General features: G+C 37.9%; 1 protein-coding gene across 5 annotated transcripts; it reads left to right on the forward strand.

Annotated features, from left to right (window-relative positions):
• Positions 1 to 4976: 4976 nt before the first annotated feature.
• LOC105172281 (APO protein 2, chloroplastic) lies at positions 4977 to 23650 on the forward strand. 5 transcript variants are annotated; one of them, XM_011093662.3, is made up of 5 exons: positions 4977 to 5213; positions 5538 to 5577; positions 19556 to 19692; positions 21694 to 22043; positions 22274 to 23650. In XM_011093662.3, the coding sequence occupies exons 3-5, from the start codon at positions 19558 to 19560 to the stop codon at positions 23100 to 23102; spliced, it is 1314 nt and encodes a 437-aa protein (XP_011091964.1). In that variant the 5' UTR covers positions 4977 to 5213; positions 5538 to 5577; positions 19556 to 19557; the 3' UTR covers positions 23103 to 23650. The 5 variants fall into 5 exon arrangements, with proteins under 5 accessions (XP_011091964.1, XP_088741790.1, XP_088741791.1 ...); XM_088885664.1 differs by lacking the exons at positions 4977 to 5213; positions 5538 to 5577 and adding an exon at positions 17970 to 18238 and having other exon boundaries at positions 22274 to 23150; positions 23249 to 23650; XM_088885665.1 differs by lacking the exons at positions 4977 to 5213; positions 5538 to 5577 and adding an exon at positions 17970 to 18238 and having other exon boundaries at positions 22274 to 23150; positions 23282 to 23650.
• The last annotated feature ends 49 nt before the right edge of the window (positions 23651 to 23699 follow it).

Below are 23699 nucleotides of genomic sequence, written 5' to 3' on the forward strand. Positions count from 1 at the left end.
GCCGCTCATGGTGCCAACGGAGCCTGCTGCTCCCGGCATCGATGAAGCCTGTTGCTCACATCGTACTCAAACTCGTGCTCCTGATGAGCACCTAACGCACAGCTTAGTGGGCTGCTCCCACTCAAGCTCCGGACAAGTTGTCTTGCTCACATAACGGATGCCTATGCTCCTTGGTTCTTGAAGTGTGTCGTCTCCCCTAACGCACCCTCATCTACCACGATAGCATTTTATCCCATTACTCTGCTCTGCCACACACGGCTTGCACTGACAACTGCCCATAAAGGGGTCTCAACGTCCACTCCTCGCAACCCCAAGGGTGGCTTGTTCCACGCACCTCATGTGCAACTGTGCTTCGGCTCATGAATATTCAACACGTCCTCCTCTGCTGGAAGGATCTTCAGACTATTGAGAATGTGGCCCTTCGTCCACCAATCTCAACTCAAGGTGGTGTTCCGTCCACCAAAACGGCTTTGGCGACTAGGCCGCCTCTTGACTTGCGGAATTCCGCACACATGGTTGCTACCTCTGCTTCACAAACATGACTCTCGCAGTCCATCCGACTCATCGGCATGTCCCCCTCTCACTTAGGGAAGCCAAGTGAATTCTGAAGTCCGAATATCGATCTTGCCGAAAAGAAATTCTGCACCACGGTTGACAGCTCGCCCACACATCTGCGGCGCTCACTCACCTGCCAACCAACAACAAACGAAGTTGGACCGTAGACGCTTGCTCTCCTAGGACTCTAACCAACACCCTCTTAGAGGTATCCCAACGTCCTCTAAGAGGTAGACGTCCCCCAAAATCGTCCCGTCACAACCCAGTCTGATCTTGTCTCAACTGATGGTCTCTACGGATTCCAACTCGTCTCTACCTCAGACGTAGAGCTTTTATACCACTCTTCGACTGGAAGCTGATACCTCTTGTCACAGTATCAGGGCTCATATTCCATTCGTCGACTGGAGGGTCACGTCCTCCAGTTTCGCAATGCACCTCGTCCCGTGAAGGCAACGAGGCTCTGATACCATATGTCACAGTCCTGCCAATCTTCAGTGCAGCGGAATATCATTTCTCATATAATTTTGGCCTGTGATGCCACAAAGGTGCCAACCCACCTTCGTCCGGCCTTTGCACACATCAGAGTTCGCGACAGTCCGGGTGCTCACTGAGGCTCTCTACATCCGTGCCCTTTGCGTCTTGCACATCATCTCGGAACCTGTCGACACATTGCCCAATGGCAAGGAGCATCCTCGCTCCAGTTCGGCATTACGGCACTACGCTTGCGCATGCAACGCCCGTCTCTTGTCCAACACACTCAGTACATCCTAGGCGCTCGCCCTCGATGGCCGCCTTCCATGTCTCGCCCGAGTAGGACATCATCATAAGTCCGAGGCCCAATCGATATGCTGACACCTTACCGTTCTCCCGTACGGCGTGCCCGACATGCCTTCTTGCCTTTCGGCTTAGGCTTACTGTGGGGCGTCATCCCACGACCGCCTGTTCTTAGCCAACGGACCCCCATGGACGGCTAGAACTCGATAGCGCATTCCATGAGTTGGATCACGAGGTCTTTGAATGCTTGCCTCGATCACCCAATCGCTCGAGAGGCGCTGCCTCAGATAACTCGCAGCCCGCGGGGCAACCTAGCACACCACGCAGAGCCTCTCAGCACAATCGGTGCCCAACATAGGCCATCCTGGCCCTACGCCGCCCGTCGGGTTTCCCAGCCCTCCGGGGACTCTAGCGCTCCGCTCACGAGCTACCTAGAGCCGGCTCTTGAAGGCCCCCATCATGCCCCCAAGAGATGCTCACTTTGTGCACACGTCGTCTCATGCTACTGCTGTCGTGCACGGGGAGGACCGGCTGATGCTCACCGTATCATGTCCCCCTTATAATAGGCTTAAGAAAAAAATCACTTTTCCCATGAGTAGCACACTGAAAGGGCCGAGGAGTGCACTTTTCCAGCATCTCCAAGGCTAGAGCACTCTGTTCCCACATCAAAGCACTCTGTTCCGCACATTTGCTTCTACTCGTGCCTAAGGTTGCACTCCATCGTCGCTTCATGCTGGCCTACATCAACTCAAGATGCCCGCATGACGTCCCGTGCTGGCCTACATCGACCCGATTGCCCACACGCTGCCCACAGGTAATAGCCGACCTGTGACACAGGGGGAGTTGTACGATGTAATGATAATGACCAACATGAATAAGTACGACCGTACTAACCGTGAGGGGCAAAATCGTTTGTGCAAAAGTCTAGCCAACCATTATGTAATTCTTCTGCAAAATCGGGATATATCCAGTCAAAATACTTTCAAGCCTCGGCATCGGGTGGATGACACATTGACCCCTCCCCGTCTGATGTGTGGCATGCCACGTCATGTGTTCGACAGTTGCACTCGAATAATAGAACCTCTGCAGACGGGGAGTAAGCGGTAGGTACCTAAAGACGGCATACGGGGAGTTCTTGCAGCGTCGGTCTCGCCCTTGGGTCGGCTTATACCTAACTTCCACATAAAATTTGCAGTACTCCAAATCGATGTCGTCCTTCTAGTACAACATGCAGCCATTTTTACATGAATTAATTTTCTTAACGGGTAAACCAAATCCTTTATCAACTTCTTCGTGTTGTAGTAATCTTCCGGCAAGGTGTGACATGGAGGCACTATTTTATTAACCCACTGAGATATTTGATCATATGATCGCTCAGAAATTATGGACTTCCACCTTGATATCAACCAACTTAGCAATAGTTGCCAATTGAAATTTGGTGCAACCGTTCTACAATGGCTGGTCGACAACATGCACTATATTGTAAAAACGATCTATTGACCCTGATTAATAATCATAGGGGCCACTTCCATAATAATATGAAGAAGGACCGACATCAATAGGGTAGGACCTCGTATCATCATTAGGCACAACATCGTGAGAAGAAGAAAAATTACTCGGCCTGGCTGCATAAAAAACCATCCGCTGCCGCCCAATCCATTTGTTGTTCATCACCCCAATGTGAATAATTACCCTCGACATGGGCAACTAGGATTTGCTCCTCAAGCATTAGAGGGACAGTCACAGCGTCAAAGTACTCATGCACCCTATTCTCGCCATGAGAAGTCCAATTATAATATTTTGGCATAAACCCTCGCAGACACAAGTGACAACTGACATTGTCGTGTGTTCTGAACTTTGTGTTTTTGCATTTTCGGCAAGAACACCTAATTTTATCTCCATCCACATGTCCACGCTGACCCTTTACCCATTCTATGAAAGTTTTAATTCCATCCTCAAACTCTGGTGTCAGACTTGTCCTCCTAGGAGGTTCTTATTATACATTTAATTATACATCTATCTCCTCAATTCTCGTAGCATGATCATATATACAACACTATATTCATACATAAATATATATATATACCTAATTAATTTTCTAATTTGATGACCTACATATTTATAAATATTACAGTACTATGTACACTATTTAGGAGAATACATATATAATTAATTCAATTAAACACAATAAAGTATTAAATTAGTCTCTATTACCTAATCAACCAACTTAAGTGATGATTAACACTAGTTGACGGTCCAAAACTTGAGTAATAATCTACATGTTAATCAAATGTATATGCACAAAAATCGGAGTGTTGAGATGTGGTTAGTATAAGAATTAACAAATTAAATGAAATGAAATGAATTTATATAAGTTCTTTTATAACGGCTTTTATAACGACCTTTGGAACACCCTAGATAGCCGTTGGAAAACATAGCCGATATTTTGTAACGACCTCTACAAAAAAAAAAAAAAAAAACGGTCACTACTGTAACGGTTCTTGTAACATCGTCTTTTTGTGTACTTTGGAACGATTTTTGCCACTGCTTTTGTAATGGCTTATTATTTGACCAATTATCCATTACAAAAACAGATAGTCGTTACAAAAATCATAACAAAATAGTAACGACTTACAAATTGTAACGGTTTTAGGCACACACCAATTTTATAACGGTTGTTGTAACGGTTTTGACAGTTACAAAAAATTTTATTTTTATTATCCGCTCAATGACGTCAGAACAACCAATCAGTTACAAAGCTGTGTATATTAAAACAGCCCTCTCGCCGTTACAAAAAAACTATTACAAATCTTGTCTTTTCTGTAGTGAATAATTTGAAATCGAAAATCTATTGAAGCAGAGGAGGTAACATACGACTCTTTAGAAAATATTTCGTGGAAAATATATTGCAATTAGACTTTTTATGGCGAGTATCTAGAGATGTACCATAAGCATCTAATGTCAATCAATAACTTTTCAAATGACGTTACATATTACATTAGGATGAGTTCGAATCTATTTCAATTTTTAATACAAAAAATAAAATTCAATCTCTAAATAACATAAATGACATCCAAATTTTTATTGATTTAAGTATCGCAATGTAAGTCCAAGCAGAAAATGAAGAATTTGCAAGTGATGATCAAGAAAAAGTTTATAATTATTGAAAATTATGATAAGGAACAAGCACTTGAATGATGATGATGAAGATGTAGATCACTAATCCAACAGAACATGCTTTATTTAATTTTATCATCATGTACTTTATTACAAAATATATTAATTTTCTTTTCCTTTTTTACTACTTTTTAAAAATGTAATATATTTTATCTATTTAAATAAATAAAAATTATTTTGGGAAAATATAAAAAATGAATCAAGTAATACAAGTATTGATTTATAAAAAAATACATAAATAAGAGACAAAAAAAATACTGTTGGAGAGATAACATTATTTCATAAAAAAATAATAAAACTGTTAACTGGAAAAATTAGACTTAAAATAATATAATTTTATAAAAATATTATAATAAAACAATTAATTAAAAAAATTAAATTTATTAAAACTCATAAAAAATTTTTCTTGGAATGTTCCATCTCTATTATACTCTCTTTTTAATTTATTTTCCATTACATTATTATCCCATTCCCTCTCTCTCTCTCTCTCTCTCATCGCTTTTTCCCCTTCCCTAACCCTCTTTCTCTCCTCTCTCCCTTTCCCTCTTCTCTTTTTCACCATCTTCTCTCCGTTGCTCCTGCCCAGCCATTGCCGAGCGCCCTTCGTTATCTCCTTTCCCCCCCTTCTCCTTCTCTTTCCCCCGCGCCTCTCTTCTCTCGCCGTCTTCCCCTGTCCGCCCTCGCTAAGCGCGGTCGGCCCAAGTGCTGTAAGATCAAAGCAACCTCAACCCCTTTATTTATATTTCCAGTTGCTGTTTTCTTTCTCTTCTGTGATTGATATTGGCGTTTTGACATTTTAGTTTTTGAATCTTAGTATAATACTTGGTAGTATTAACTAAACATTTTGGATTCTTATTACTGTCGATAAGACCCATTTTTCGTAACTAAACTCAGAGCAGGCGGTGGAAATTTCAATTGATTCGTTGAATTTTCTAGTTCAAGTTTCTTTTCTTGGACATATTTTTTTTTTTATCTGCTTTTGGCCGTCCTGAAATTTGATCTCCTAATGGTTTATCATTTCGGGTCCTCAGGCACAGGCTGAAATCCTTCCTCAGCGGCTTCTAAACCTGGGTAAGATTCTGAGTGCTCAACTATGCTCATCTCAGTGTACTTTATGTATGCACTTCTACCTTCTGTTCGGTTTTGGTTGCAAAATTGGGAATGTGGCTGTTAATAAAATGCTGATACAATCAGTTGATGGCTTCCTACTTAACTATGTTCGGCTACAAAAGAAGTAGCAGAATAGATCAAAGTAGTTTACGTGAATTCGAATTACAGGCTGCAAGTGTTGACGAACCCCGTCTTTCAGCGGATGCCTCATTCGATCTGCTCGTAACAATTAATATACATTGATTTATCTAGTTGATATACAAATTAATGAGATGGACTCCATTGAGCATATAGATTTGTTTTGGGCTTCTTTTATATTTGGGCGATGAATGACAAAAAATAACTAATTATCAAAATTAAATGAAATTGACATAATATTAATAGTTAATACTTAAAATCATTGGAAATAGTTCAATAAATAATATGATTTTATTTCGATGTTGGATTGTTACATCGATAATTCATCTTATTTTTATCCTTTTTATTATTTTATGTTAAACAAAGTTATAATTTTATTCTTAAGATTTAATCATTGACTAAAAGAGGAGCCAAGATGTAAAGTCTTAGAATGATTCTTCCCAACATGCAAAAATTTAGAGAGGTTACCCTATTATAACATAATACTGTTTCATTAAATTATCATAGTAACGTTACTAGGTACCATGATTCGGTTTCATGTGGTTATCCAGTACCCACCATAGTTATTAAAAGCACAAAATGGTGCACGCCAGGGTGCATGACGTGCCAAGGGGGCGGGGACGGGAGTAGCGAAGGCAGTGCTGGCGCTAGGGTTCCTAGTGGCAGCGCAAAACTAGGTTTTTGAGAGGGAAGAGTTCGTCTCTCTCTCTCTCTCTTTGACGGTGTAGAACTAGGGTTTTGAGAGAAAGACCTTTGCATCTCTGTTTCTTGTTTCTGTTTGAAATGAGAAAAGAGGGGGAAAAAGAAAAAGGAGGAAACAAAATAAAAAAGGAATATATATTTCAAGACTTGCTCAAACCTAATCCTTTTTCTTATTTTTATTTAAAGGAAGTAGTAGAAAAATAGGTTAATAGAAAATTGTAACAGAAAAATAGAAAAGAAAACTAAAAAACTTACTTGTTTTCGAGAAAGTAATAGAAAAATGTAACAGAATAATAGAACATAAAAACAAAAAAGAACGTAGAATTCTTTGGCTAGTTGTTTTACATATATTTTTATTTTATGATGATTGATATAATATCTAGTGTTTATGTTTAGTTTTATGTGTAATATTGATGTTTAAAGATATTAATATGTGAATATATAATTTATCAATGCAAATATATGATGTCCTTTAGAAAGGCGTGCTGCACTCTAGAACACCTTTGCGCCATGATGCGTCATGCGCCTTTAACAACTATGGTACCCACTTTATATCTCAATATATACATAAAATAGAGTAAACATCTTTGAAGAAATAGTAATAACTCTCTATTTTTAATGTTAAATGTCCTTTCTTATACTTTGGGCGAGAAGGTTAGTTAGAAGGTTGGGGAGGTAAGATGAGTGATATCAAAATTTGCGAGTTAACTCCATTCTTTCACACTTAAATTTGAGTTTAAATGAATCTGTTCTAAAAGCCTTGCCAATTTTTCAATATTTTGTACTTTACTAATATTATATTAGATGAAAAATTTTAAGCATAATATATTATTAGTTTTGCTATTTATAAATATTGTTAACATATTTATATATCATTACGTGTATTGTGTGTAATAATTTATATTATACCATAAATATTCATACACTACTATACAGTGCATCAATCAATTACTAAGCTGGAGTGAAAGATAAGATATTTGTGCTACACTGTAATGATACACTCATGTGTATCGTACATTGCCCCATTCTTATAAATTATGATTTAACTATAAATATGTATATATATAAATATTAATTTAAAAGAGAATACGTATCAATCAATTATCGTGTAATACGGACGTGGGATACAAGTTAAAAGACCAAAAAAATAGTGACCTTACTGTGGACTAGATTGTAAGAAAATGTCGAACCATTTACATGGAAATTGAACATGAATTTTGGGTTCAGTTGTTTGGGGTCAACTCCAAATTAAGTAACCAATCCCCATTTTTCCAAGTCTTTAAGTCCACTTTCCATACTCAATCAGCCTAAATGTCCAACTAATTAACCTAACTCCTAAGCCATGCGTCTTATTACTTTTATAGGATTTATCCATACTTGTAAATTGCGCTTGCCATTTTAAAGAAATGGCAATGAGAATATAATGGCAACGCCATGGGGCGCCTTTGTGACGGCCCATAAAAGAACTGGGCGAAGCCCAGTTTCTTTGAAACGCTGGGCTTTGCCTATGTAAATAAAGGCTGCGCTTTTCTAGCCCAGCCTTTATTTAACTTGATTTCTAAAAAAAATCAAAATATGTTTAAAAAACGTAAAGAAGAATCAGTAATTAGGGTTTTTTTAGCTAAGAAGAACAACAACATCGTGAAAAAGAGAGAATGGTTTTGATTGATGGATATTATATTTTTGTGTTAGTTTTATAATGGTTTTGTAGGATTTGTTTAATTATCTTGTGTGTTTTGAACTCTTGTATTTTTCCTTGTTAAGTTGTGAAGATTGATTTGAAGAAGAAAAGGATAACCTGATTCGACTTAGAATTCCCAAGTTGAGTTGGAGAAGGATAACCCGATTCAAAGTTGAGTTGGAGAAGGATAACCTCATTCAACTTAGAAATCCCAAGTTGAGTTGGAAAAAGGATAAGTCATGGCTATATATACTACTCTTATTAGCATTGTTTTATAGAGCAAAGTAGAATAGAGTAGAGAGAAAAGAAAGAGTTGAGACGAGGGTGAGTGTTGTCTTTCACGTGTGGTGAAGACTTGCATACAAGTGTGTGTGTGTTGTACTCCTCAATTTTCCTCCTCTTTGAGTATTTTCTCCTGGCTTGGTATCGCCCCCAGACGTAGGATTTATATCCAAACTGGGTTAACAAATTCGTGTGTCTTTTATCGCCTTCATATTCCACCTGTTATCCATCTTAACCCGATCCATTTCCTAACAACTGGTATCAGAGCCTGGTTCAAGGAGTTAAGATGGAGGGAAAGTTTCCAGTCGAACGGTTCAATGGTTCCGACTTTGGGTTTTGGCGTATGCAGATGGAGGCCTACCTGTACGGGAAGGACCTGTACGAACCACTTGCAGAGAAGTCCGAGAAGACGAGTGATGAAGAATGGAAGGTGCTCGATCGAAAGGCGATGAGCGCAATAATCCTGTCGCTCTCTCGGAATGTCGCCTATCATGTGAAGGGAGCAAAGAGCACGAAGGAAGTTCTACAGACTCTTGCCGATATGTACGAGAAACCCTCAGCAATGAACAAGGTTATGCTGATGAAAAAACTATTCAGGTTGCAGATGGAGGAGAGGAAGTCGGTGGCCGATCACCTCAATGACTTCAACCAACTCACGACACAGCTGGCGTCTGTGGATATCGTGTTTGACGATGAGGTAAAAGCGTTAATTTTGCTTTCATCTTTACCTGACAGTTGGGATGTGGTTGTTACTTCAGTGAGCACTTCGTCTGGGAAGGAGAAGATGAAGTTCGACAACATCAGAGACATGATGTTGAACGAGGAAACCCGTAGAAAGCAAACGGGTGGATCATCTGGCTCTGCGCTACATACAGAGTCCAGAGGGAGACCTGACACACGGGGTAAATACCGTGGAAGGTCAAGGTCAAGGTCCAGGGGGAAGAACAAGGGCAAGAAGGAGATGGTGTGCTGGAACTGCGAGAAGCCCGGACACATGAAAAGCGAATGTCGGGCGCCAAAGAAGGAAAAGGAGGGCCGAACAGCGAATGCCGCGACGGAGGAGATCACGGATGCACTCTTGTTGAGTGTGAGCAGTTCTTCCGATGATTGGGTTGTGGATTCAGGGGCCTCATTCCACTCATGCAGCAACAAAGACATCATGGAGCCATACACCTCAGGTGATTTTGGCTTAGTTTATCTTGCAGATAACAAACCCCTCAAGATTGTAGGAAAGGGAGATGTGCGGATCAAATCAACGAATGGGTCATGCTGGACCCTACATGATGTGAGACACATACCAGGACTGAAAAGGAACTTGATCTCAGTCGGACAGCTGGATAGTGATGGATTCCACACGACGTTTGGAGACGCGAAGTGGAAGATCAGTCGGGGAGCAATGACTTTGGCTCGAGGACTAAAGTCGGGAACGCTCTACATGGCGGGAGGATCTAGTTCAAACATTCCCTTTGCAGGAACTGTATCGCAGGCTAACCTGTGGCACAATCGCTTGGGCCACATGAGCGAGAAAGGAATGAACGTGCTGAAGTCGAAAGGACGGTTGCCCGAGTTAAAATCGGTGGAGGTGGGTCATTGTGAACACTGCGTGTTCGGAAAGCAGAAGCGGGTGAGCTTCTTGACCACAGGAAGAACTCCGAGGAAAGAAAAGTTGGAGCTTGTTCACACCGATTTGTGGGGGCCAGCACCAGTGTCATCTCTTGGTGGATCAACGTACTACATGACATTCGTCGATGATTCCACTAGAAAGGTATGGGTGTATTTCTTAAAAAGAAAATCTGATGCCTTTGATACATTCAGGAGATGGAGGGCACTAGTGGAAAATGAGACAGGTCTACAAGTGAAATGTCTCAGATCGGATAACGGTGGCGAGTACAACAGTGAAGGTATCAAGAATTACTGCGCCGACCATGGAATCCGAATGCAGAAAACAATCCCGGGGACACCTCAGCAAAATGGCGTTGCTGAGAGGATGAACAGAACACTGAATGAGCGTGCGAGATGCATGCGATTGAAGAGCGGACTACCAAAGATGTTTTGGGCAGATGCAGTCAACACGGCTGCTTTCTTGATCAATCGAGGGCCTTCTGTCCCGTTGAACAACAGGATACCAGAAGAGGTATGGAGTGGTAAGAAAGTGGATCTTTCTTTCTTACGTACGTTTGGTTGTTCAGCCTATATTTTGAACGATGATCGGACTAAGCTGGATGCTAAGTCGATTAAATGTACATTCATTGGGTATGGGACTGACGAATTTGGGTATAGATTCTGGGATGATCAAAACCGGAAAATAATTCGTAGCAGGAATGTTATATTCAATGAGGATGTAATGTACAACGACAGGAAGGTAAGCCCGGACGATGACAAGAAGGAAAGGGAATTTGTTGATCTCGATATTTCAAATTCCGGGATCATGAGACCAGCAGATACGGATTCAGTGGGAGTTCAGACGGACGAAACCGAACAAACGGAGATAGAGCCAGAACCAGTATCGGAGGAACCGATTACTGAAAGCAGCACACCCTTGGCACTAGGTCGAGAACCGAGGCTGAGAAGGGCCCCAGATAGGTACTCCCCCTCTCTTTATTACTTGCTTTTTTCTGATTGTGGAGAACCCGAATGTTACGCAGAGGCAGTCAATGATGTCCACAAGAGCAAGTGGGAGCTTGCGATGAACGACGAGATGAACTCGTTGAAGAAAAACAACACATGGGAATTGTGTCAGCTCCCAAAAGGAAAGAAGGCCCTACAGAACAGATGGGTCTATCGGGTTAAGGAAGAATCAGACGGGAAGAAGCGGTACAAGGCAAGACTCGTAGTAAAGGGATTCCAACAAAGATACGGTATTGACTTTACTGATGTTTTTACACCTGTTGTCAAGTTAACTACTATTCGTCTTGTGTTGAGCATGGTAGCGGCAGAGAACTTGGAGTTACAACAGATGGATGTAAAGACAGCCTTCCTACACGGGGATCTTGAGGAGGAGATATACATGGTACAACCAGAGGGGTATAATGGAGATGATCAGCAGGTGTGTCGCCTGAAGAAAAGCCTGTATGGATTGAAACAGGCTCCGCGGCAGTGGTACAGGAAGTTTGACAACTTCATGCTAGAGATAGGTTTCTCTAGATGCAATGCTGATCATTGCTGCTACGTGAAGAGGTTCGATGAGTTTTTTATCATTCTACTCCTGTATGTTGATGACATGTTGATAGCAGGATCAAATGTCAAGGAGATCAATAGGCTCAAGGATCAGTTATCGAGGAAGTTTGACATGAAAGATCTTGGCGAAGCAAGACAGATATTGGGCATGAAAATCACAAGGGACAAAGGTATTGGTAAATTATGGTTATCTCAATCTGATTATATTGAGAAGGTATTATGCAGATTCAAGATGGAAAATGCAAAACCGGTTGGAACGCCATTGGGAAATCAGTTCAAACTATCCAACAGTGATTCGCCCCAGACTGACTCCGAACGTGCAAAGATGAGAGTCACACCGTATGCCTCAGCAATTGGGAGCCTGATGTATGCTATGATCTGTACTCGACCGGATATAGCACATGCAGTGGGAGTAGTTAGCCGTTTTATGAGCAATCCAGGAGTGATGCACTGGGAAGCTGTGAAATGGATTCTTAGGTACCTGAGGGGTACTAAGGACCGAGCATTGGTGTTTGGTAAGGGCAAGCTTACCTTGTTTGGGTTTGTTGACGCTGATTTTGCAGGGAGTGACTATGACAAAAGGAGGAGCACTACAGGGTACGTGTTCACATATGGCGGTACAGCCGTATCCTGGGTCTCAAAGTTGCAGAAGGTTGTCACACTGTCCACGACGGAAGCTGAGTACGTGGCAGTTACTGAGGCAGCTAAGGAGCTCATTTGGCTGCAACACTTGTTGGGTGAATTAGGGAAACCTCAGGCAGATGTGATTCTTCATAGCGATAGCCAGAGTGCGATCCATCTGGCAAAGAATCCCGCGTTCCATTCGCGGACAAAGCACATCGAGATCAAGTACCATTTCATCCGACAACTTCTGGAGAAGAAGGCACTGCAGCTGGAGAAGATCCAAGGAGAAAAGAATCCTGCGGACATGCTGACCAAGGCGGTTGCGATGGCGAAGTTGAAGCTGTGTACGGCTTCGACTGGCCTTGATGACTAGAGTGGACAAACCCGGCGGTACCAAGAAAGAAGTGGAGAAAAGCTAATCAATCTTCAAGTGGGAGATTGTTAAGTTGTGAAGATTGATTTGAAGAAGAAAAGGATAACCTGATTCAACTTAGAATTCCCAAGTTGAGTTGGAGAAGGATAACCCGATTCAAAGTTGAGTTGGAGAAGGATAACCTCATTCAACTTAGAAATCCCAAGTTGAGTTGGAAAAAGGATAAGTCATGGCTATATATACTACTCTTATTAGCATTGTTTTATAGAGCAAAGTAGAATAGAGTAGAGAGAAAAGAAAGAGTTGAGACGAGGGTGAGTGTTGTCTTTCACGTGTGGTGAAGACTTGCATACAAGTGTGTGTGTGTTGTACTCCTCAATTTTCCTCCTCTTTGAGTATTTTCTCCTGGCTTGGTATCGCCCCCAGACGTAGGATTTATATCCAAACTGGGTTAACAAATTCGTGTGTCTTTTATCGCCTTCATATTCCACCTGTTATCCATCTTAACCCGATCCATTTCCTAACATTCCTAAGACTTATTATTTTGCAACTTTCTTTTAGTATATGCTGATTATAAAATTAATTTTAGTGTGTATATTTACTTTTTTGTGCATTATTAATGTGAATATATATTGATGTATGAAATATATAATTTATTTTGTACATGTGGGCCGTACGATAAAAATGCCGCGCCGCGCCGTGCGCCATGGCGCTAGGGGACCCTTTCACCATGGCGTGCCTTGCGCTATTAACAACTATGCTGTAATCCAAATGCCTCAAAAAACCAAAAAACAGGGGCACATGCCAACATATATCAAAACACAAAAAAATAAAGCATCTCAAGATGTAATGTTCATATGCCATAAGTACGCTAATGCAATCAAAACCCAGAACCTGTTGTAATTGGTTAATGTTATAGAAAAAAAATCAAATTTTCTGAAAATTTATTTAGTTTATCGATCAAAATCACACCCAGAAGGCAAAACCCCCATTTACCAAGCTAAAAAAAAAAAAAAAAAAGAACATATAATCAAATATACACATCACAGAGTCATTAATCCAGTTTGATTCAACATGTACAACGAGATGTCATAAATGAAACAGATTGCCGAATAATACAGAAAATAATCGAATATTACGCAATCATAATCACTTGCACAACCTTTAGAAGACCCAGTCTTAATACTTATACACATTTAAAAGAGAAATGTGACTGGTCATGAGAAGAATGAGAAAACTACTTGATATATCTGTTGGTTAGCCGGTGCGGATGACGGAGTGAGCTTGGAGGTTTGGCGGAGGTGGCAAAGAAGCTCTGATGTCTGCTGGTGTGACGACGGAGGCGCGCTGCGTGCTGTGATATTAGGAGATTTTAGGGTTTAGGTGCTGTGAGAAGTGGCGTGAATGTTTGAATGATAGAACTCATTCTCTATTTTGATATCTAACATATTTTTTAATTATTTAATGAATTTAATAAAAATATTTTTTATTTATAAATTAAATAAACTTAAAAGTTTGTTTCACATAAACATCTTTTCTTACATTGTATAATGCTTTTGAAAATTTTAAGTAAAATAAGAATAAAATTATTTGTATAAAAATTGGAGGGAAAGAAAAATTTTGAAACCATTTTTATTGGCTAGAATGAGATAAAGTTCGTAGCAAAAGATCTTAAATATTAGTCAAAACGTCGTTTTGTGTATTTCTAAAACTTACCAATAACGACTTTTTTGTTACAACAATCATTTTTAGCAAAAACATTAGACGACATCGCTAAAAAAGGCGCGCCATGGATTACGGTGCAAAATGGCGCGTCATGTCGTCGCCAAAAGAATTACGCTGAGCCAGCACAATGCCAGCACAAGAATTTTGTACAGTTCAACTTTGCATTTTTCCTCGACGGTTTGTATATGCTTATTAGAAGGACAAGTATTCTGGTTCTTGGGAGTACGCATTTTTTTTCCTTTTGTTTATTTCTAAATTTCAGGAGGGTGGGCAGGGGATCAAACCTAAGTTGCAAAATGTTTGGTTCAATTTCAAAAGAGGGATAAACTCCATGTTTCCATTCAATTTGGTTTAGAATTACAGTATCTTTTTCTTTTGTCTTGTATTCCTGTTGTATGGTGGTTTTGATATGGAAAATATTGAGTGGTTTCATCACACGTTATGAATATGTCTTGAGCTGAGGTTTTGGTTCTCCAAAAGATTTGAGCTGAAATATATTGAGACGGTCTTTTGGGAAACCAGTTTTGCTCGACTCATTCAGCCATATGATCGACTCTTCCATTTGTGAATTCTGTTGGGGCAAAACTTTATTGCCATGATTTGGACAAGCTTATCATTTTGTTAAAATGTTGTGCCAATCTTTAAAAGCTACATGGTTTTACCTATTTGTTTTTACTTACACTTGACACTAAAGCTTTCACAAGTTAACTTTTTGAGTGTTACCATTGTTTTAGCAGCTTTGAAAAAATTGCATGTAGATATTTTAGCCTTTAGCTAATTTTTTTCCAACTCCCTATTTGCTTGTTCCTTTAGCACTTTCGATAAGGCATACATGACCTGAACATAAGTGCATAAGAAGTTTGATATCATCGGTGACTCTCCCTTGGTCTCAGTGAATTTTTTTCTTGAATCTTCTCAATTGTTTTATCTGATTGTTATGTTTTAAATTTTCTGGACGATTGACCAGAAAATGGAAATTCAACCTCTGTTATTTCCCTTATACATGGTAGAACAATTTCTATCAATGTGGACTCCTTTTATACTGTTGTTTTTATTCTCTTCCACTAATTTCTGGCTTCTTTTTCTCGGAAACATTCAAAAAAACACTTGATGGTTCTTACGATTATGGGTGATTGAGTTTGTGGAAATGGGTTTTTTATATTTATGCATTGATTTGTTGTCTTCAATGTTTCGTTTGTATAAATGGGCTTTTTCATATTTGTTGAAATCTTCAATTTTAGGTTCAATTTGTTGGAAGCTTCAATTTTTGGTCCAATTTGTGTTTAATACTCAGCCTTCTTCTTCGTTTTTCTTTAGATGAGCTTGAATGGAGTTTTAATATAGTTCAATTTGAGTTAAGAAGCTCGAATTGCTCACTTGAGCAAATTGAGCTTGCGCTCATTATTTAAGATTCGAGCTCGAGCTCGACTGGTTGCTACCCTACTCAAAGTATCTATTAACTCGAGCACGCCCTTCACATTGTGGTTCATGGATATCAGGAATCATCTAACTCCTGAAGATCTATTAACCCAACCCCCAACCATTAATCTACCAAGCACAATTCTCATTAATTACCAAGAGTAAAAGAAGCCAGATATTAGTAGAAGAGAATAAAAACAACAATATAAAAGGAGTCCATATTGACTGGAGAAATTGTTCTATCATGTATAAGGGAAATAATAGAGGTTGAATTTCCATTTTCTTGTCAATCTTTCATAAAATTTAAAACATAACAATCACATAAAATAATTGAGAAGATTCAAGAAAAAAATTCACAGAGAGCAAGAGAGAGTCACCTATGATATCAATGATTTCTTATGCACTTATGTTCAGGTCATGTATGGCATATTGAAAGCGCTAAAGGAACATGCAAATAGGGAGTTGGAAAGAAATTAGCTAAAGGCTAAAATATCTAAATGCAGTTTTTTTCCAAAGCTCCTAAAACAATGGTAACACTCAAAGAGTTAACTTGTGAAAGCTTTAGTGGCAAGTGTAAGTAAAAACAAATAGGTAAAACCATGTAGCTTTTAAAGACTGGCACAACATTTGTTAAAATGATAACCTTGTCCAAATCATGGTAACAAAGTTTTGCCACAATAGAAGAATAAAAATGGAAGAATCAATCATAGGGCTGAATGAGTCGAGCAAAACTGGTTTCCAAAACGACCATCTCAGTTTATTTCAGCTCAAATCTTTTGGAGAACCAAAACTTCAGCTCAAAACATTCATAACGTGTGATGAAACCACTCAATATTTTCCATACCAAGACCACCATACTACAAGACACTACAAGACAGAAGAAAAAGAAACTGTAATTCTAAACCAAACTAAATGAAATCATGGAGTTTATCCCTCTTTTAAAATCGAACCAAACATTTTACAACTTAAGTTTGAGAAAATGTCCTCATCTCCCCAGCCCACCCTCCTGAAATTTAGAAATAAACAAAAGGACAAAAAAAGTGTATTCCCAAGAACTAGAATACTTCTCCTTCTAATAAGCATATACAAACCGTCGAGGAAAAATGCAAAGTTGAACTGTATAGGATTCTCGCCATTCTTGTTAATGCTCTATAAAACACATGCTCACTTATCTCCAACCAAACAAGAATTCAAATTGTGAATGACAAAGCAATTGTGGAAGTTTCATTTTTTACGAATTACATTAGCGTTCCCTAATTAATTTTTTCCAAGCACCAAAAGAAGAAACTCACATCAGACTCTCTCACACCTATTTGCAACTCTACGTTTAAATAAGTGGCCTAATACAGCTGTTCATTCGAGACTGAAACCGAAAGTTCTGCTCAAGTACGACGGCGCAGTTCTTCCCAGTAGCCGCTAATCAAATACTTGACACCATAAACCCTTTGTAATAAGTTCAGAACCAAACTCTGATTGGAACAACAGAAGGAAAAGAATCTATTTTCACTGAAAGCTATGAAGTTCGCGAATCGCACCCATTAAGAACCACCCAAAAGAGGACCACCGTGCGACGAGTTAGCTCACAACAGAAAAAACTTAGTATACTTACTGACTCTCCTGGACATCTGATAGTATTAAAGTCAGAACCCAAAATCTGCTTTGCTGGATAGCACGCGGTGGAGCAGGATTGGGGAAATGGGGTGGGGTTACTATGATGGATTAGATTGAGATGGGTTGGGGGCAAAGCTGTAAATGGTGTGCCATGGCACAAGGCGCGCATTGTGCTTGCTCAGCGCCCATTCTTTTTGGCGATGACATGGCGCGCCATTTTGCACCATAATCCATGGCTAGCCTTTTTGAGCGATGTCGTCTAATGTTTTTGCTAAGAATGATTGTTGTAACAAAAAGTCGTTATTTATAAGTTTTAAAAATACACAAAACGACGTTTTGACTAATATTTAAGATCTTTTGCTACGAACTTTATCTCATTGTAGCAAATAAAAAAGGCTTTAAAATTTTTCTTTCCCTCCAATTCTTATACAAATAATTTTATTCTTATTTTAATTAAATTTTTCAAAAGCATTATACAATGTAGGAAAAGATGTTTATGAGAAATAAATTTAAGTTTATTTAATTTATAAAAATATATATATTAATTATTTATAAATATAAAGTATTTTTATTAAATTTATTAAATACTTGAAAAATATGTTAGATATCAAAATAGAGTGCTATCATTCAGACATTCAGGCCACTTCTCACAACACTTAAACCTTAAAATCTCCTTATCTCACAGCACGCAGCGTGCCTCCAAGCTCTGTTGTCGCACCGGCAGAAATCAGAGCTTCTTTGCCACCTCCGTCAAACCTCCAAGCTCACTCCGTCGTCCGCACCAGCTACCCAACTGATATAACAAGTAGTTTCCTCATTCTTCTCATGACAACCACCCATCTCATTTCCTTTCTAAATGTGTATAAGCATTTCGAATGGGTCTTGCAAAGGTTGTGCAAGTGATTATGATTGCATAACATTCGATTATTTTCTGTATTATTCGGCACTGTTTCATTTCTGACATTTTGTGGTATATGTTGAATCAAATTGAATTAGTGACTCTGTGATGTGTATATTTGATTATATGTTCCCCCCCCCCGCCCCCCCTGTTTTTGGTTTTGAGCTTGGTAAATGGGGGTTTTGCCTTCTGGGCGTGATTTTGATCGATAGAGCGAATAAATTTTCGGAAAATCTGATTTTTTATGAGAAAGAAAATGAGAAGAGAAAAACCCGTTTGTGCTCTTGCTTGGTCGCGTAAGTCTCGAGTGCCGACAACAGCAATCGTCTTCCTTGTGTCGTTGTTGGAGATCAATTGAAGCTTGCAATAGTTGGTTTGGGGCTAGGGTTTTAGGATTTGGATTTGGGCAGAAAAAATTGGTGAAGTTGACTGGTGTGTGAAAGAGATAGAAAGAGAAGTGGACAGTGGTTGTGAAAGAAAGAGAAAAAAGAGAAAGTAATCTTTTTAATATAAATATTATTATTTTAATTATCAAAATATTAAATATATAGTATAATATTTTAATTTATTGTTATAAATATAAACTATTAATTAGTTTAGTAGTAATATAACAGTAAAATATACCAACAATAGAATAAAATTCATAGTGAACAATTTAATATTGTAGAAAAGTATCCATTATTTGGAACAATGCAATTGAAATACATAAAAGTATTTTATAGTTGAAATTGATATATGTTCACAATTTGCGATAAATTTATATATTCACAAATGTTAGTATTACATTGATGTAACTAGTATCTTATTAGGCCGTCAAAATTCAGATCAAACGGTTAGTTATGATAAAACTTACAGAAAAATACATTTTTTAAAGTTTTAGACTTATTGGGTATACGGATGTCGAGATATCATACTCGGAACATAAGAGTAATCATTCAAGATTTTAAATCATACTGTTTGATATGATCTAATGGACACAGTCATATATATTTAAATTTGGTATGAATCGGGTGCCTGAATTTTAAGTTATTGTGATTGTCGATTAAGCTTTTTTATCTCATTATATACATATATAATAAAATAATAATAAAAATAATTAAAATTGTGCAATCGTCATTATTACTATTAACATGATTCCTGATATATCCATGAACCACAGTGTGAAGGGCGTGCCCGAGTTAATAGATATTTGTTTGTGAGTTACATGATGTCTGGTATCAATGACTGACAGCTTGAAGGGAATGCCTCATGCATTGTTAAAAACATTGTGCAGAATTAATGTTTAAAAGCTCTCTGTTTTTCATATCAGGAATGTATATTGGGTGTCTGCATTTCCAGTTTAGCATAACTGCTCTTTTGCGTAGTAAAGGGACAAATCCATGTTCAAAGTTTGATCTTCTAGGACATGGCACATGGCAAGGTCTCAGTTCGCTTGATTCTTTCAAGGTATTTTCTGTTCTCTTTATGCTTTTCGTATAACTAGTACAATGTATGTGCATTTTGCATACTATAATTTTTCATTGTTTTGGTTTTTATAAATATTGTTTAAGAATACTTCATGCTTTTGATACATGAGTCAATTATGTAAATTTATTAAAAATGTACTTGATATTTATGTACACAAATAATTATTCTAAATTTTAAATATTAATGATTGCGCTTTTTGTTTTTCTCTTAATTCTTGGTACATATATTTATGCATAATACATGAGTATGTTTGACATTTATATTTAGTTTAGAATAGATTTTCTTGATTTCACTTGTCAATTTTTCTTTAATATTTATATTTTGATGAATAAATTCTTTTTCTTAGACATATTCATTTTATTTTTGCAATTGCTTATAGAAAAAGGTTTCAGAATTCTAAATTTTTCATTTATAGTCTGAAGAGAATAGAAATTGTAAATAATACCTTAGTTTTAACACATCCAACTAGCTTATATAGATGCTCATGTATAATATTTAAAATTAATCCAAAATTCATTATCAATTATATTTTATGTGTTAATATTAAAGTGTTATTAATATATCTTGTTCAAAGTAGTTCAAATTATTCAAAGAGAAAATTTAATGATATTAAGTATGTATTTTTGTTCTTATAATATTTTGCTAATATTTAAAGTTTTTTCATAAAAGTAATGTAACAAAATTCATGTAAGTATATCATGAATCAATTAAATTTTTTGCTATTTCTCCTACCAAAAATATAACATGGTTATGATTTTGTTGCACTATTAACTACGGTACATGGAAAAATAATTTCAGGTCTACCCTCAACAAGAAAAGAATGAAATAAAAGCGTTCAATCTGATAAATTTGTAAGTGTAACCTTAAAGTTTATCTTATAGTAAAGTTTTTGTTTTATGTATGACTAAATCATATAATATTTTAATTAAATATATTTTCTATTTTTATTGTGTATGATCAATGTGAAAAATAGAAAAGAAAAAGTTTGCTAAGCCAATTCTATCATTCATTTAGTTAAATAATATCATTTAAAATAGTATGAGTAATTCTTCCCATAACTCTTATCTAAATTTATAAAAATAATTTTCATTTTAGAGTTCCATTTAAATTTATAAAAATAATTTTCATTTTAGAGTTCCATTTTGTATCCATGAGTAAACTAATAAAATGAAACTAATTGCTTTCCATATTGTTATCTTTACAAAAACTTAGGCATAAAACACATGGAACTTATTTATTCTTTACTAAGACTATATATGTATGTATATCATATATTATTTTAAAAAATAAAAATGGATTACAAATAACAATGTTCAAAAGAGTCTTTGTGTAAATGCATTAAGAAAAACTTTTAAAAAACAAATCCGAACTTTATTGTTAGTAATGAATCTATATAGTTCAATGAATTCAATCTTTTATTGTACAACAATGTTTAAGTTAAATGTATGAAATATAATTAACATATTTGATTAAGAAAAAATATTTTTAATTAAATTTAAGATAATAATAATACTAAAATGCATCTTATTCTTAAATATAGTAATATCATAAGGATAAATTTGTCTTAACTTAAAATTTGAAACAACACTGGTGTTTTTATATTAGAAAAGATTTGTGCATGCATCTTTCCGGAACACAGTAAACATTAGTTTGGAAAAGCTACTTTATTTTCTTTTTACTTTTATGTGCTCTTAATTATAGAATTAAGCTAGCAGCACTTCTGCCCTCCCCCGTTTATAAGAAGTTCAATCCTTCTGAATTCTGATTCACTTGAGATCTGTTTGTATGTCCTTCTGGTCTTCTGCTCTGCTCTCTTCATCTCTTCAAAAACCCATCTTACCAAACTGGCTCTACTTGACTGAGAAGGAGGATGATTTAGTATTGAGACCAGTACTCTCAACCTGTATCAAAACACTACTTTTAGTACTCATTGAATAGTGAATGTCATGGATATATAGATTATGTTTTTTTGACTTGCAGAACAATTGCGATAGACTCACCTGTCAACGTAACTTTGGAATTTCATCGCAACACTTGACTCGTGTCCAAGCACTGGTTGTTTGGTGCAATCATCCTCAAAATGCCGATTTTCCTCGTTATTACCCTAAAAAGGAGAAGAAACCATTTCCCATACCCATAGTTGAGTTACGGCGAGCTGCCAGGGAGAGGCTGAAGAATAGGAAGAACCAACCAAGAGGTATTCCGCCTCCAAAGAGAGGTTTGGTGGTTGAAAGACTAATTCCTGTTGCATACAAGGTGTTGAATGCGAGAATAACATTAATCAACAATCTCAAGAAGCTCTTGAAAGTGATGCCTGTCAATGCCTGCAAGTAATTTTCCCCCGATCTTGTATTACCTATATTTCTTTACAACTGCACAGATTCACCAAGTTCTTTTGATCTTATGTGAGTTCAGACTTCTTTTTCCTTTTAGTGGTTGTAGATGATGATCTCAGTTGCAATCATGTCATTAGCAACTTAACATAGACAATTTTATGATGTTTATTAGTTCCTCTAATTACTGATTTTCAGACAATTGTTTCTGATGACTATTCTGGCAGGTGGTGTAGTGAAATTCATGTGGGTCCTGTTGGCCACCCTTTCAAATCATGTAGAGGGCCACAAGCTTCAATTCGTAAGGGGGCTCATGAATGGGTTGAAGCAGTTGTTGAGGACATGCTAGTACCAATTGAGGCCTATCACTTGTATGATCGTCTTGGGAAGCGAATTTCTCATGAGGAGAGATTTTCCGTCCCAAGAATTCCAGCAGTTCTTGAGCTCTGCATTCAGGCAGGAGTTGACCTGCCTGAATATCCTACCAAAAGGAGGAGAAAACCAGTCATACGCATTGGGAGAAAAGAGTTTATTGATGCTGATGAAAGTGAACTTCCAGACCCCGATCCAGATGCTCCAAAACCTGAAATATTAGCTGAAATACTGGACTCTGAAATTGTACCACCATCCAGCGAAGAAGATACGGCATTACTTGCTGAGGAGACGCTCGAGATGTGGGAAGAGATGAGGGAAGGAGCCAAGAGGCTGATGAAGATGTACCCTGTAAGGGTTTGTGGTTATTGTCCTGAGGTGCATGTTGGCCCAACTGGACACAAAGCTCAGAACTGTGGGGCTCATAAGCACCAGCAGCGGAATGGGCAACATGGATGGCAATCAGCAGTTCTTGATGACTTGATTCCACCTAAATTTGTCTGGCATGTACCTGATGTTAATAAGCCTCTGGAGAGGGAGCTGAGGAACTTCTATGGCCAGGCCCCAGCAGTGGTAGAATTATGTGTACAGGCTGGTACTGCTGTGCCTGAGAAGTACAAACCAACTATGAGGTTGGATGTGGGAATTCCTAAAGATGTTAGAGAAGCCGAAATGGTTGTCTGAAGGTTCTTTTCCTCCTGAATAGCAGCTGTGTTGGCCATCAATCATCAGGTTATAAATGGATTAAACAAATCTCACAATGAAATTTGTATGCAAGAAGTTTCTTTAAATAAAATGTTATCTATTGCACATGCATATTCAATTCCCAGGACTGAGTATTGATGATTGGGGCTTGACTACAGTGATCTTCAAGCAGCACCTGATAATATATCTTTCTTTCCAAGTCATATGTTGAGAATGTTGAGGAGCAACATTCTACATGTCATCCCGCCGAAAATGGAAAGGGTTTTTGCATTCAGGAGAAGTTTATGAAGAAAGGGAATGAAACTTCGGTCTCTCCAGGTCAGCTATATTGTATATAACCTTGTCTTAGTCCCTGAGAGGAAGGAGTTAGAGTACTGTGGTAAATTGCTAATTTATGAAGTAGATTACTATTCTCAATGTAGCTTATGAGGTTGAAGTCTTTTTATAAATGTACATAGGTCAAGTCTACTTGTTTTCTCTTGTTGTTCTTCGTTTCTGATCATATAGTGATACTGGCGTTAATCGTATCGTGCTGTTTTTGCCTGAGCGCTAGTAGCATTCGGGAGAAGGAGAAAT

The sequence above is a fragment of the Sesamum indicum genome, linkage group LG10 (genome assembly GCF_026168435.1).
Source record: "Sesamum indicum cultivar Baizhima isolate 11 linkage group LG10, ASM2616843v1, whole genome shotgun sequence".
NCBI classification, from domain to species: domain Eukaryota; kingdom Viridiplantae; phylum Streptophyta; class Magnoliopsida; order Lamiales; family Pedaliaceae; genus Sesamum; species Sesamum indicum.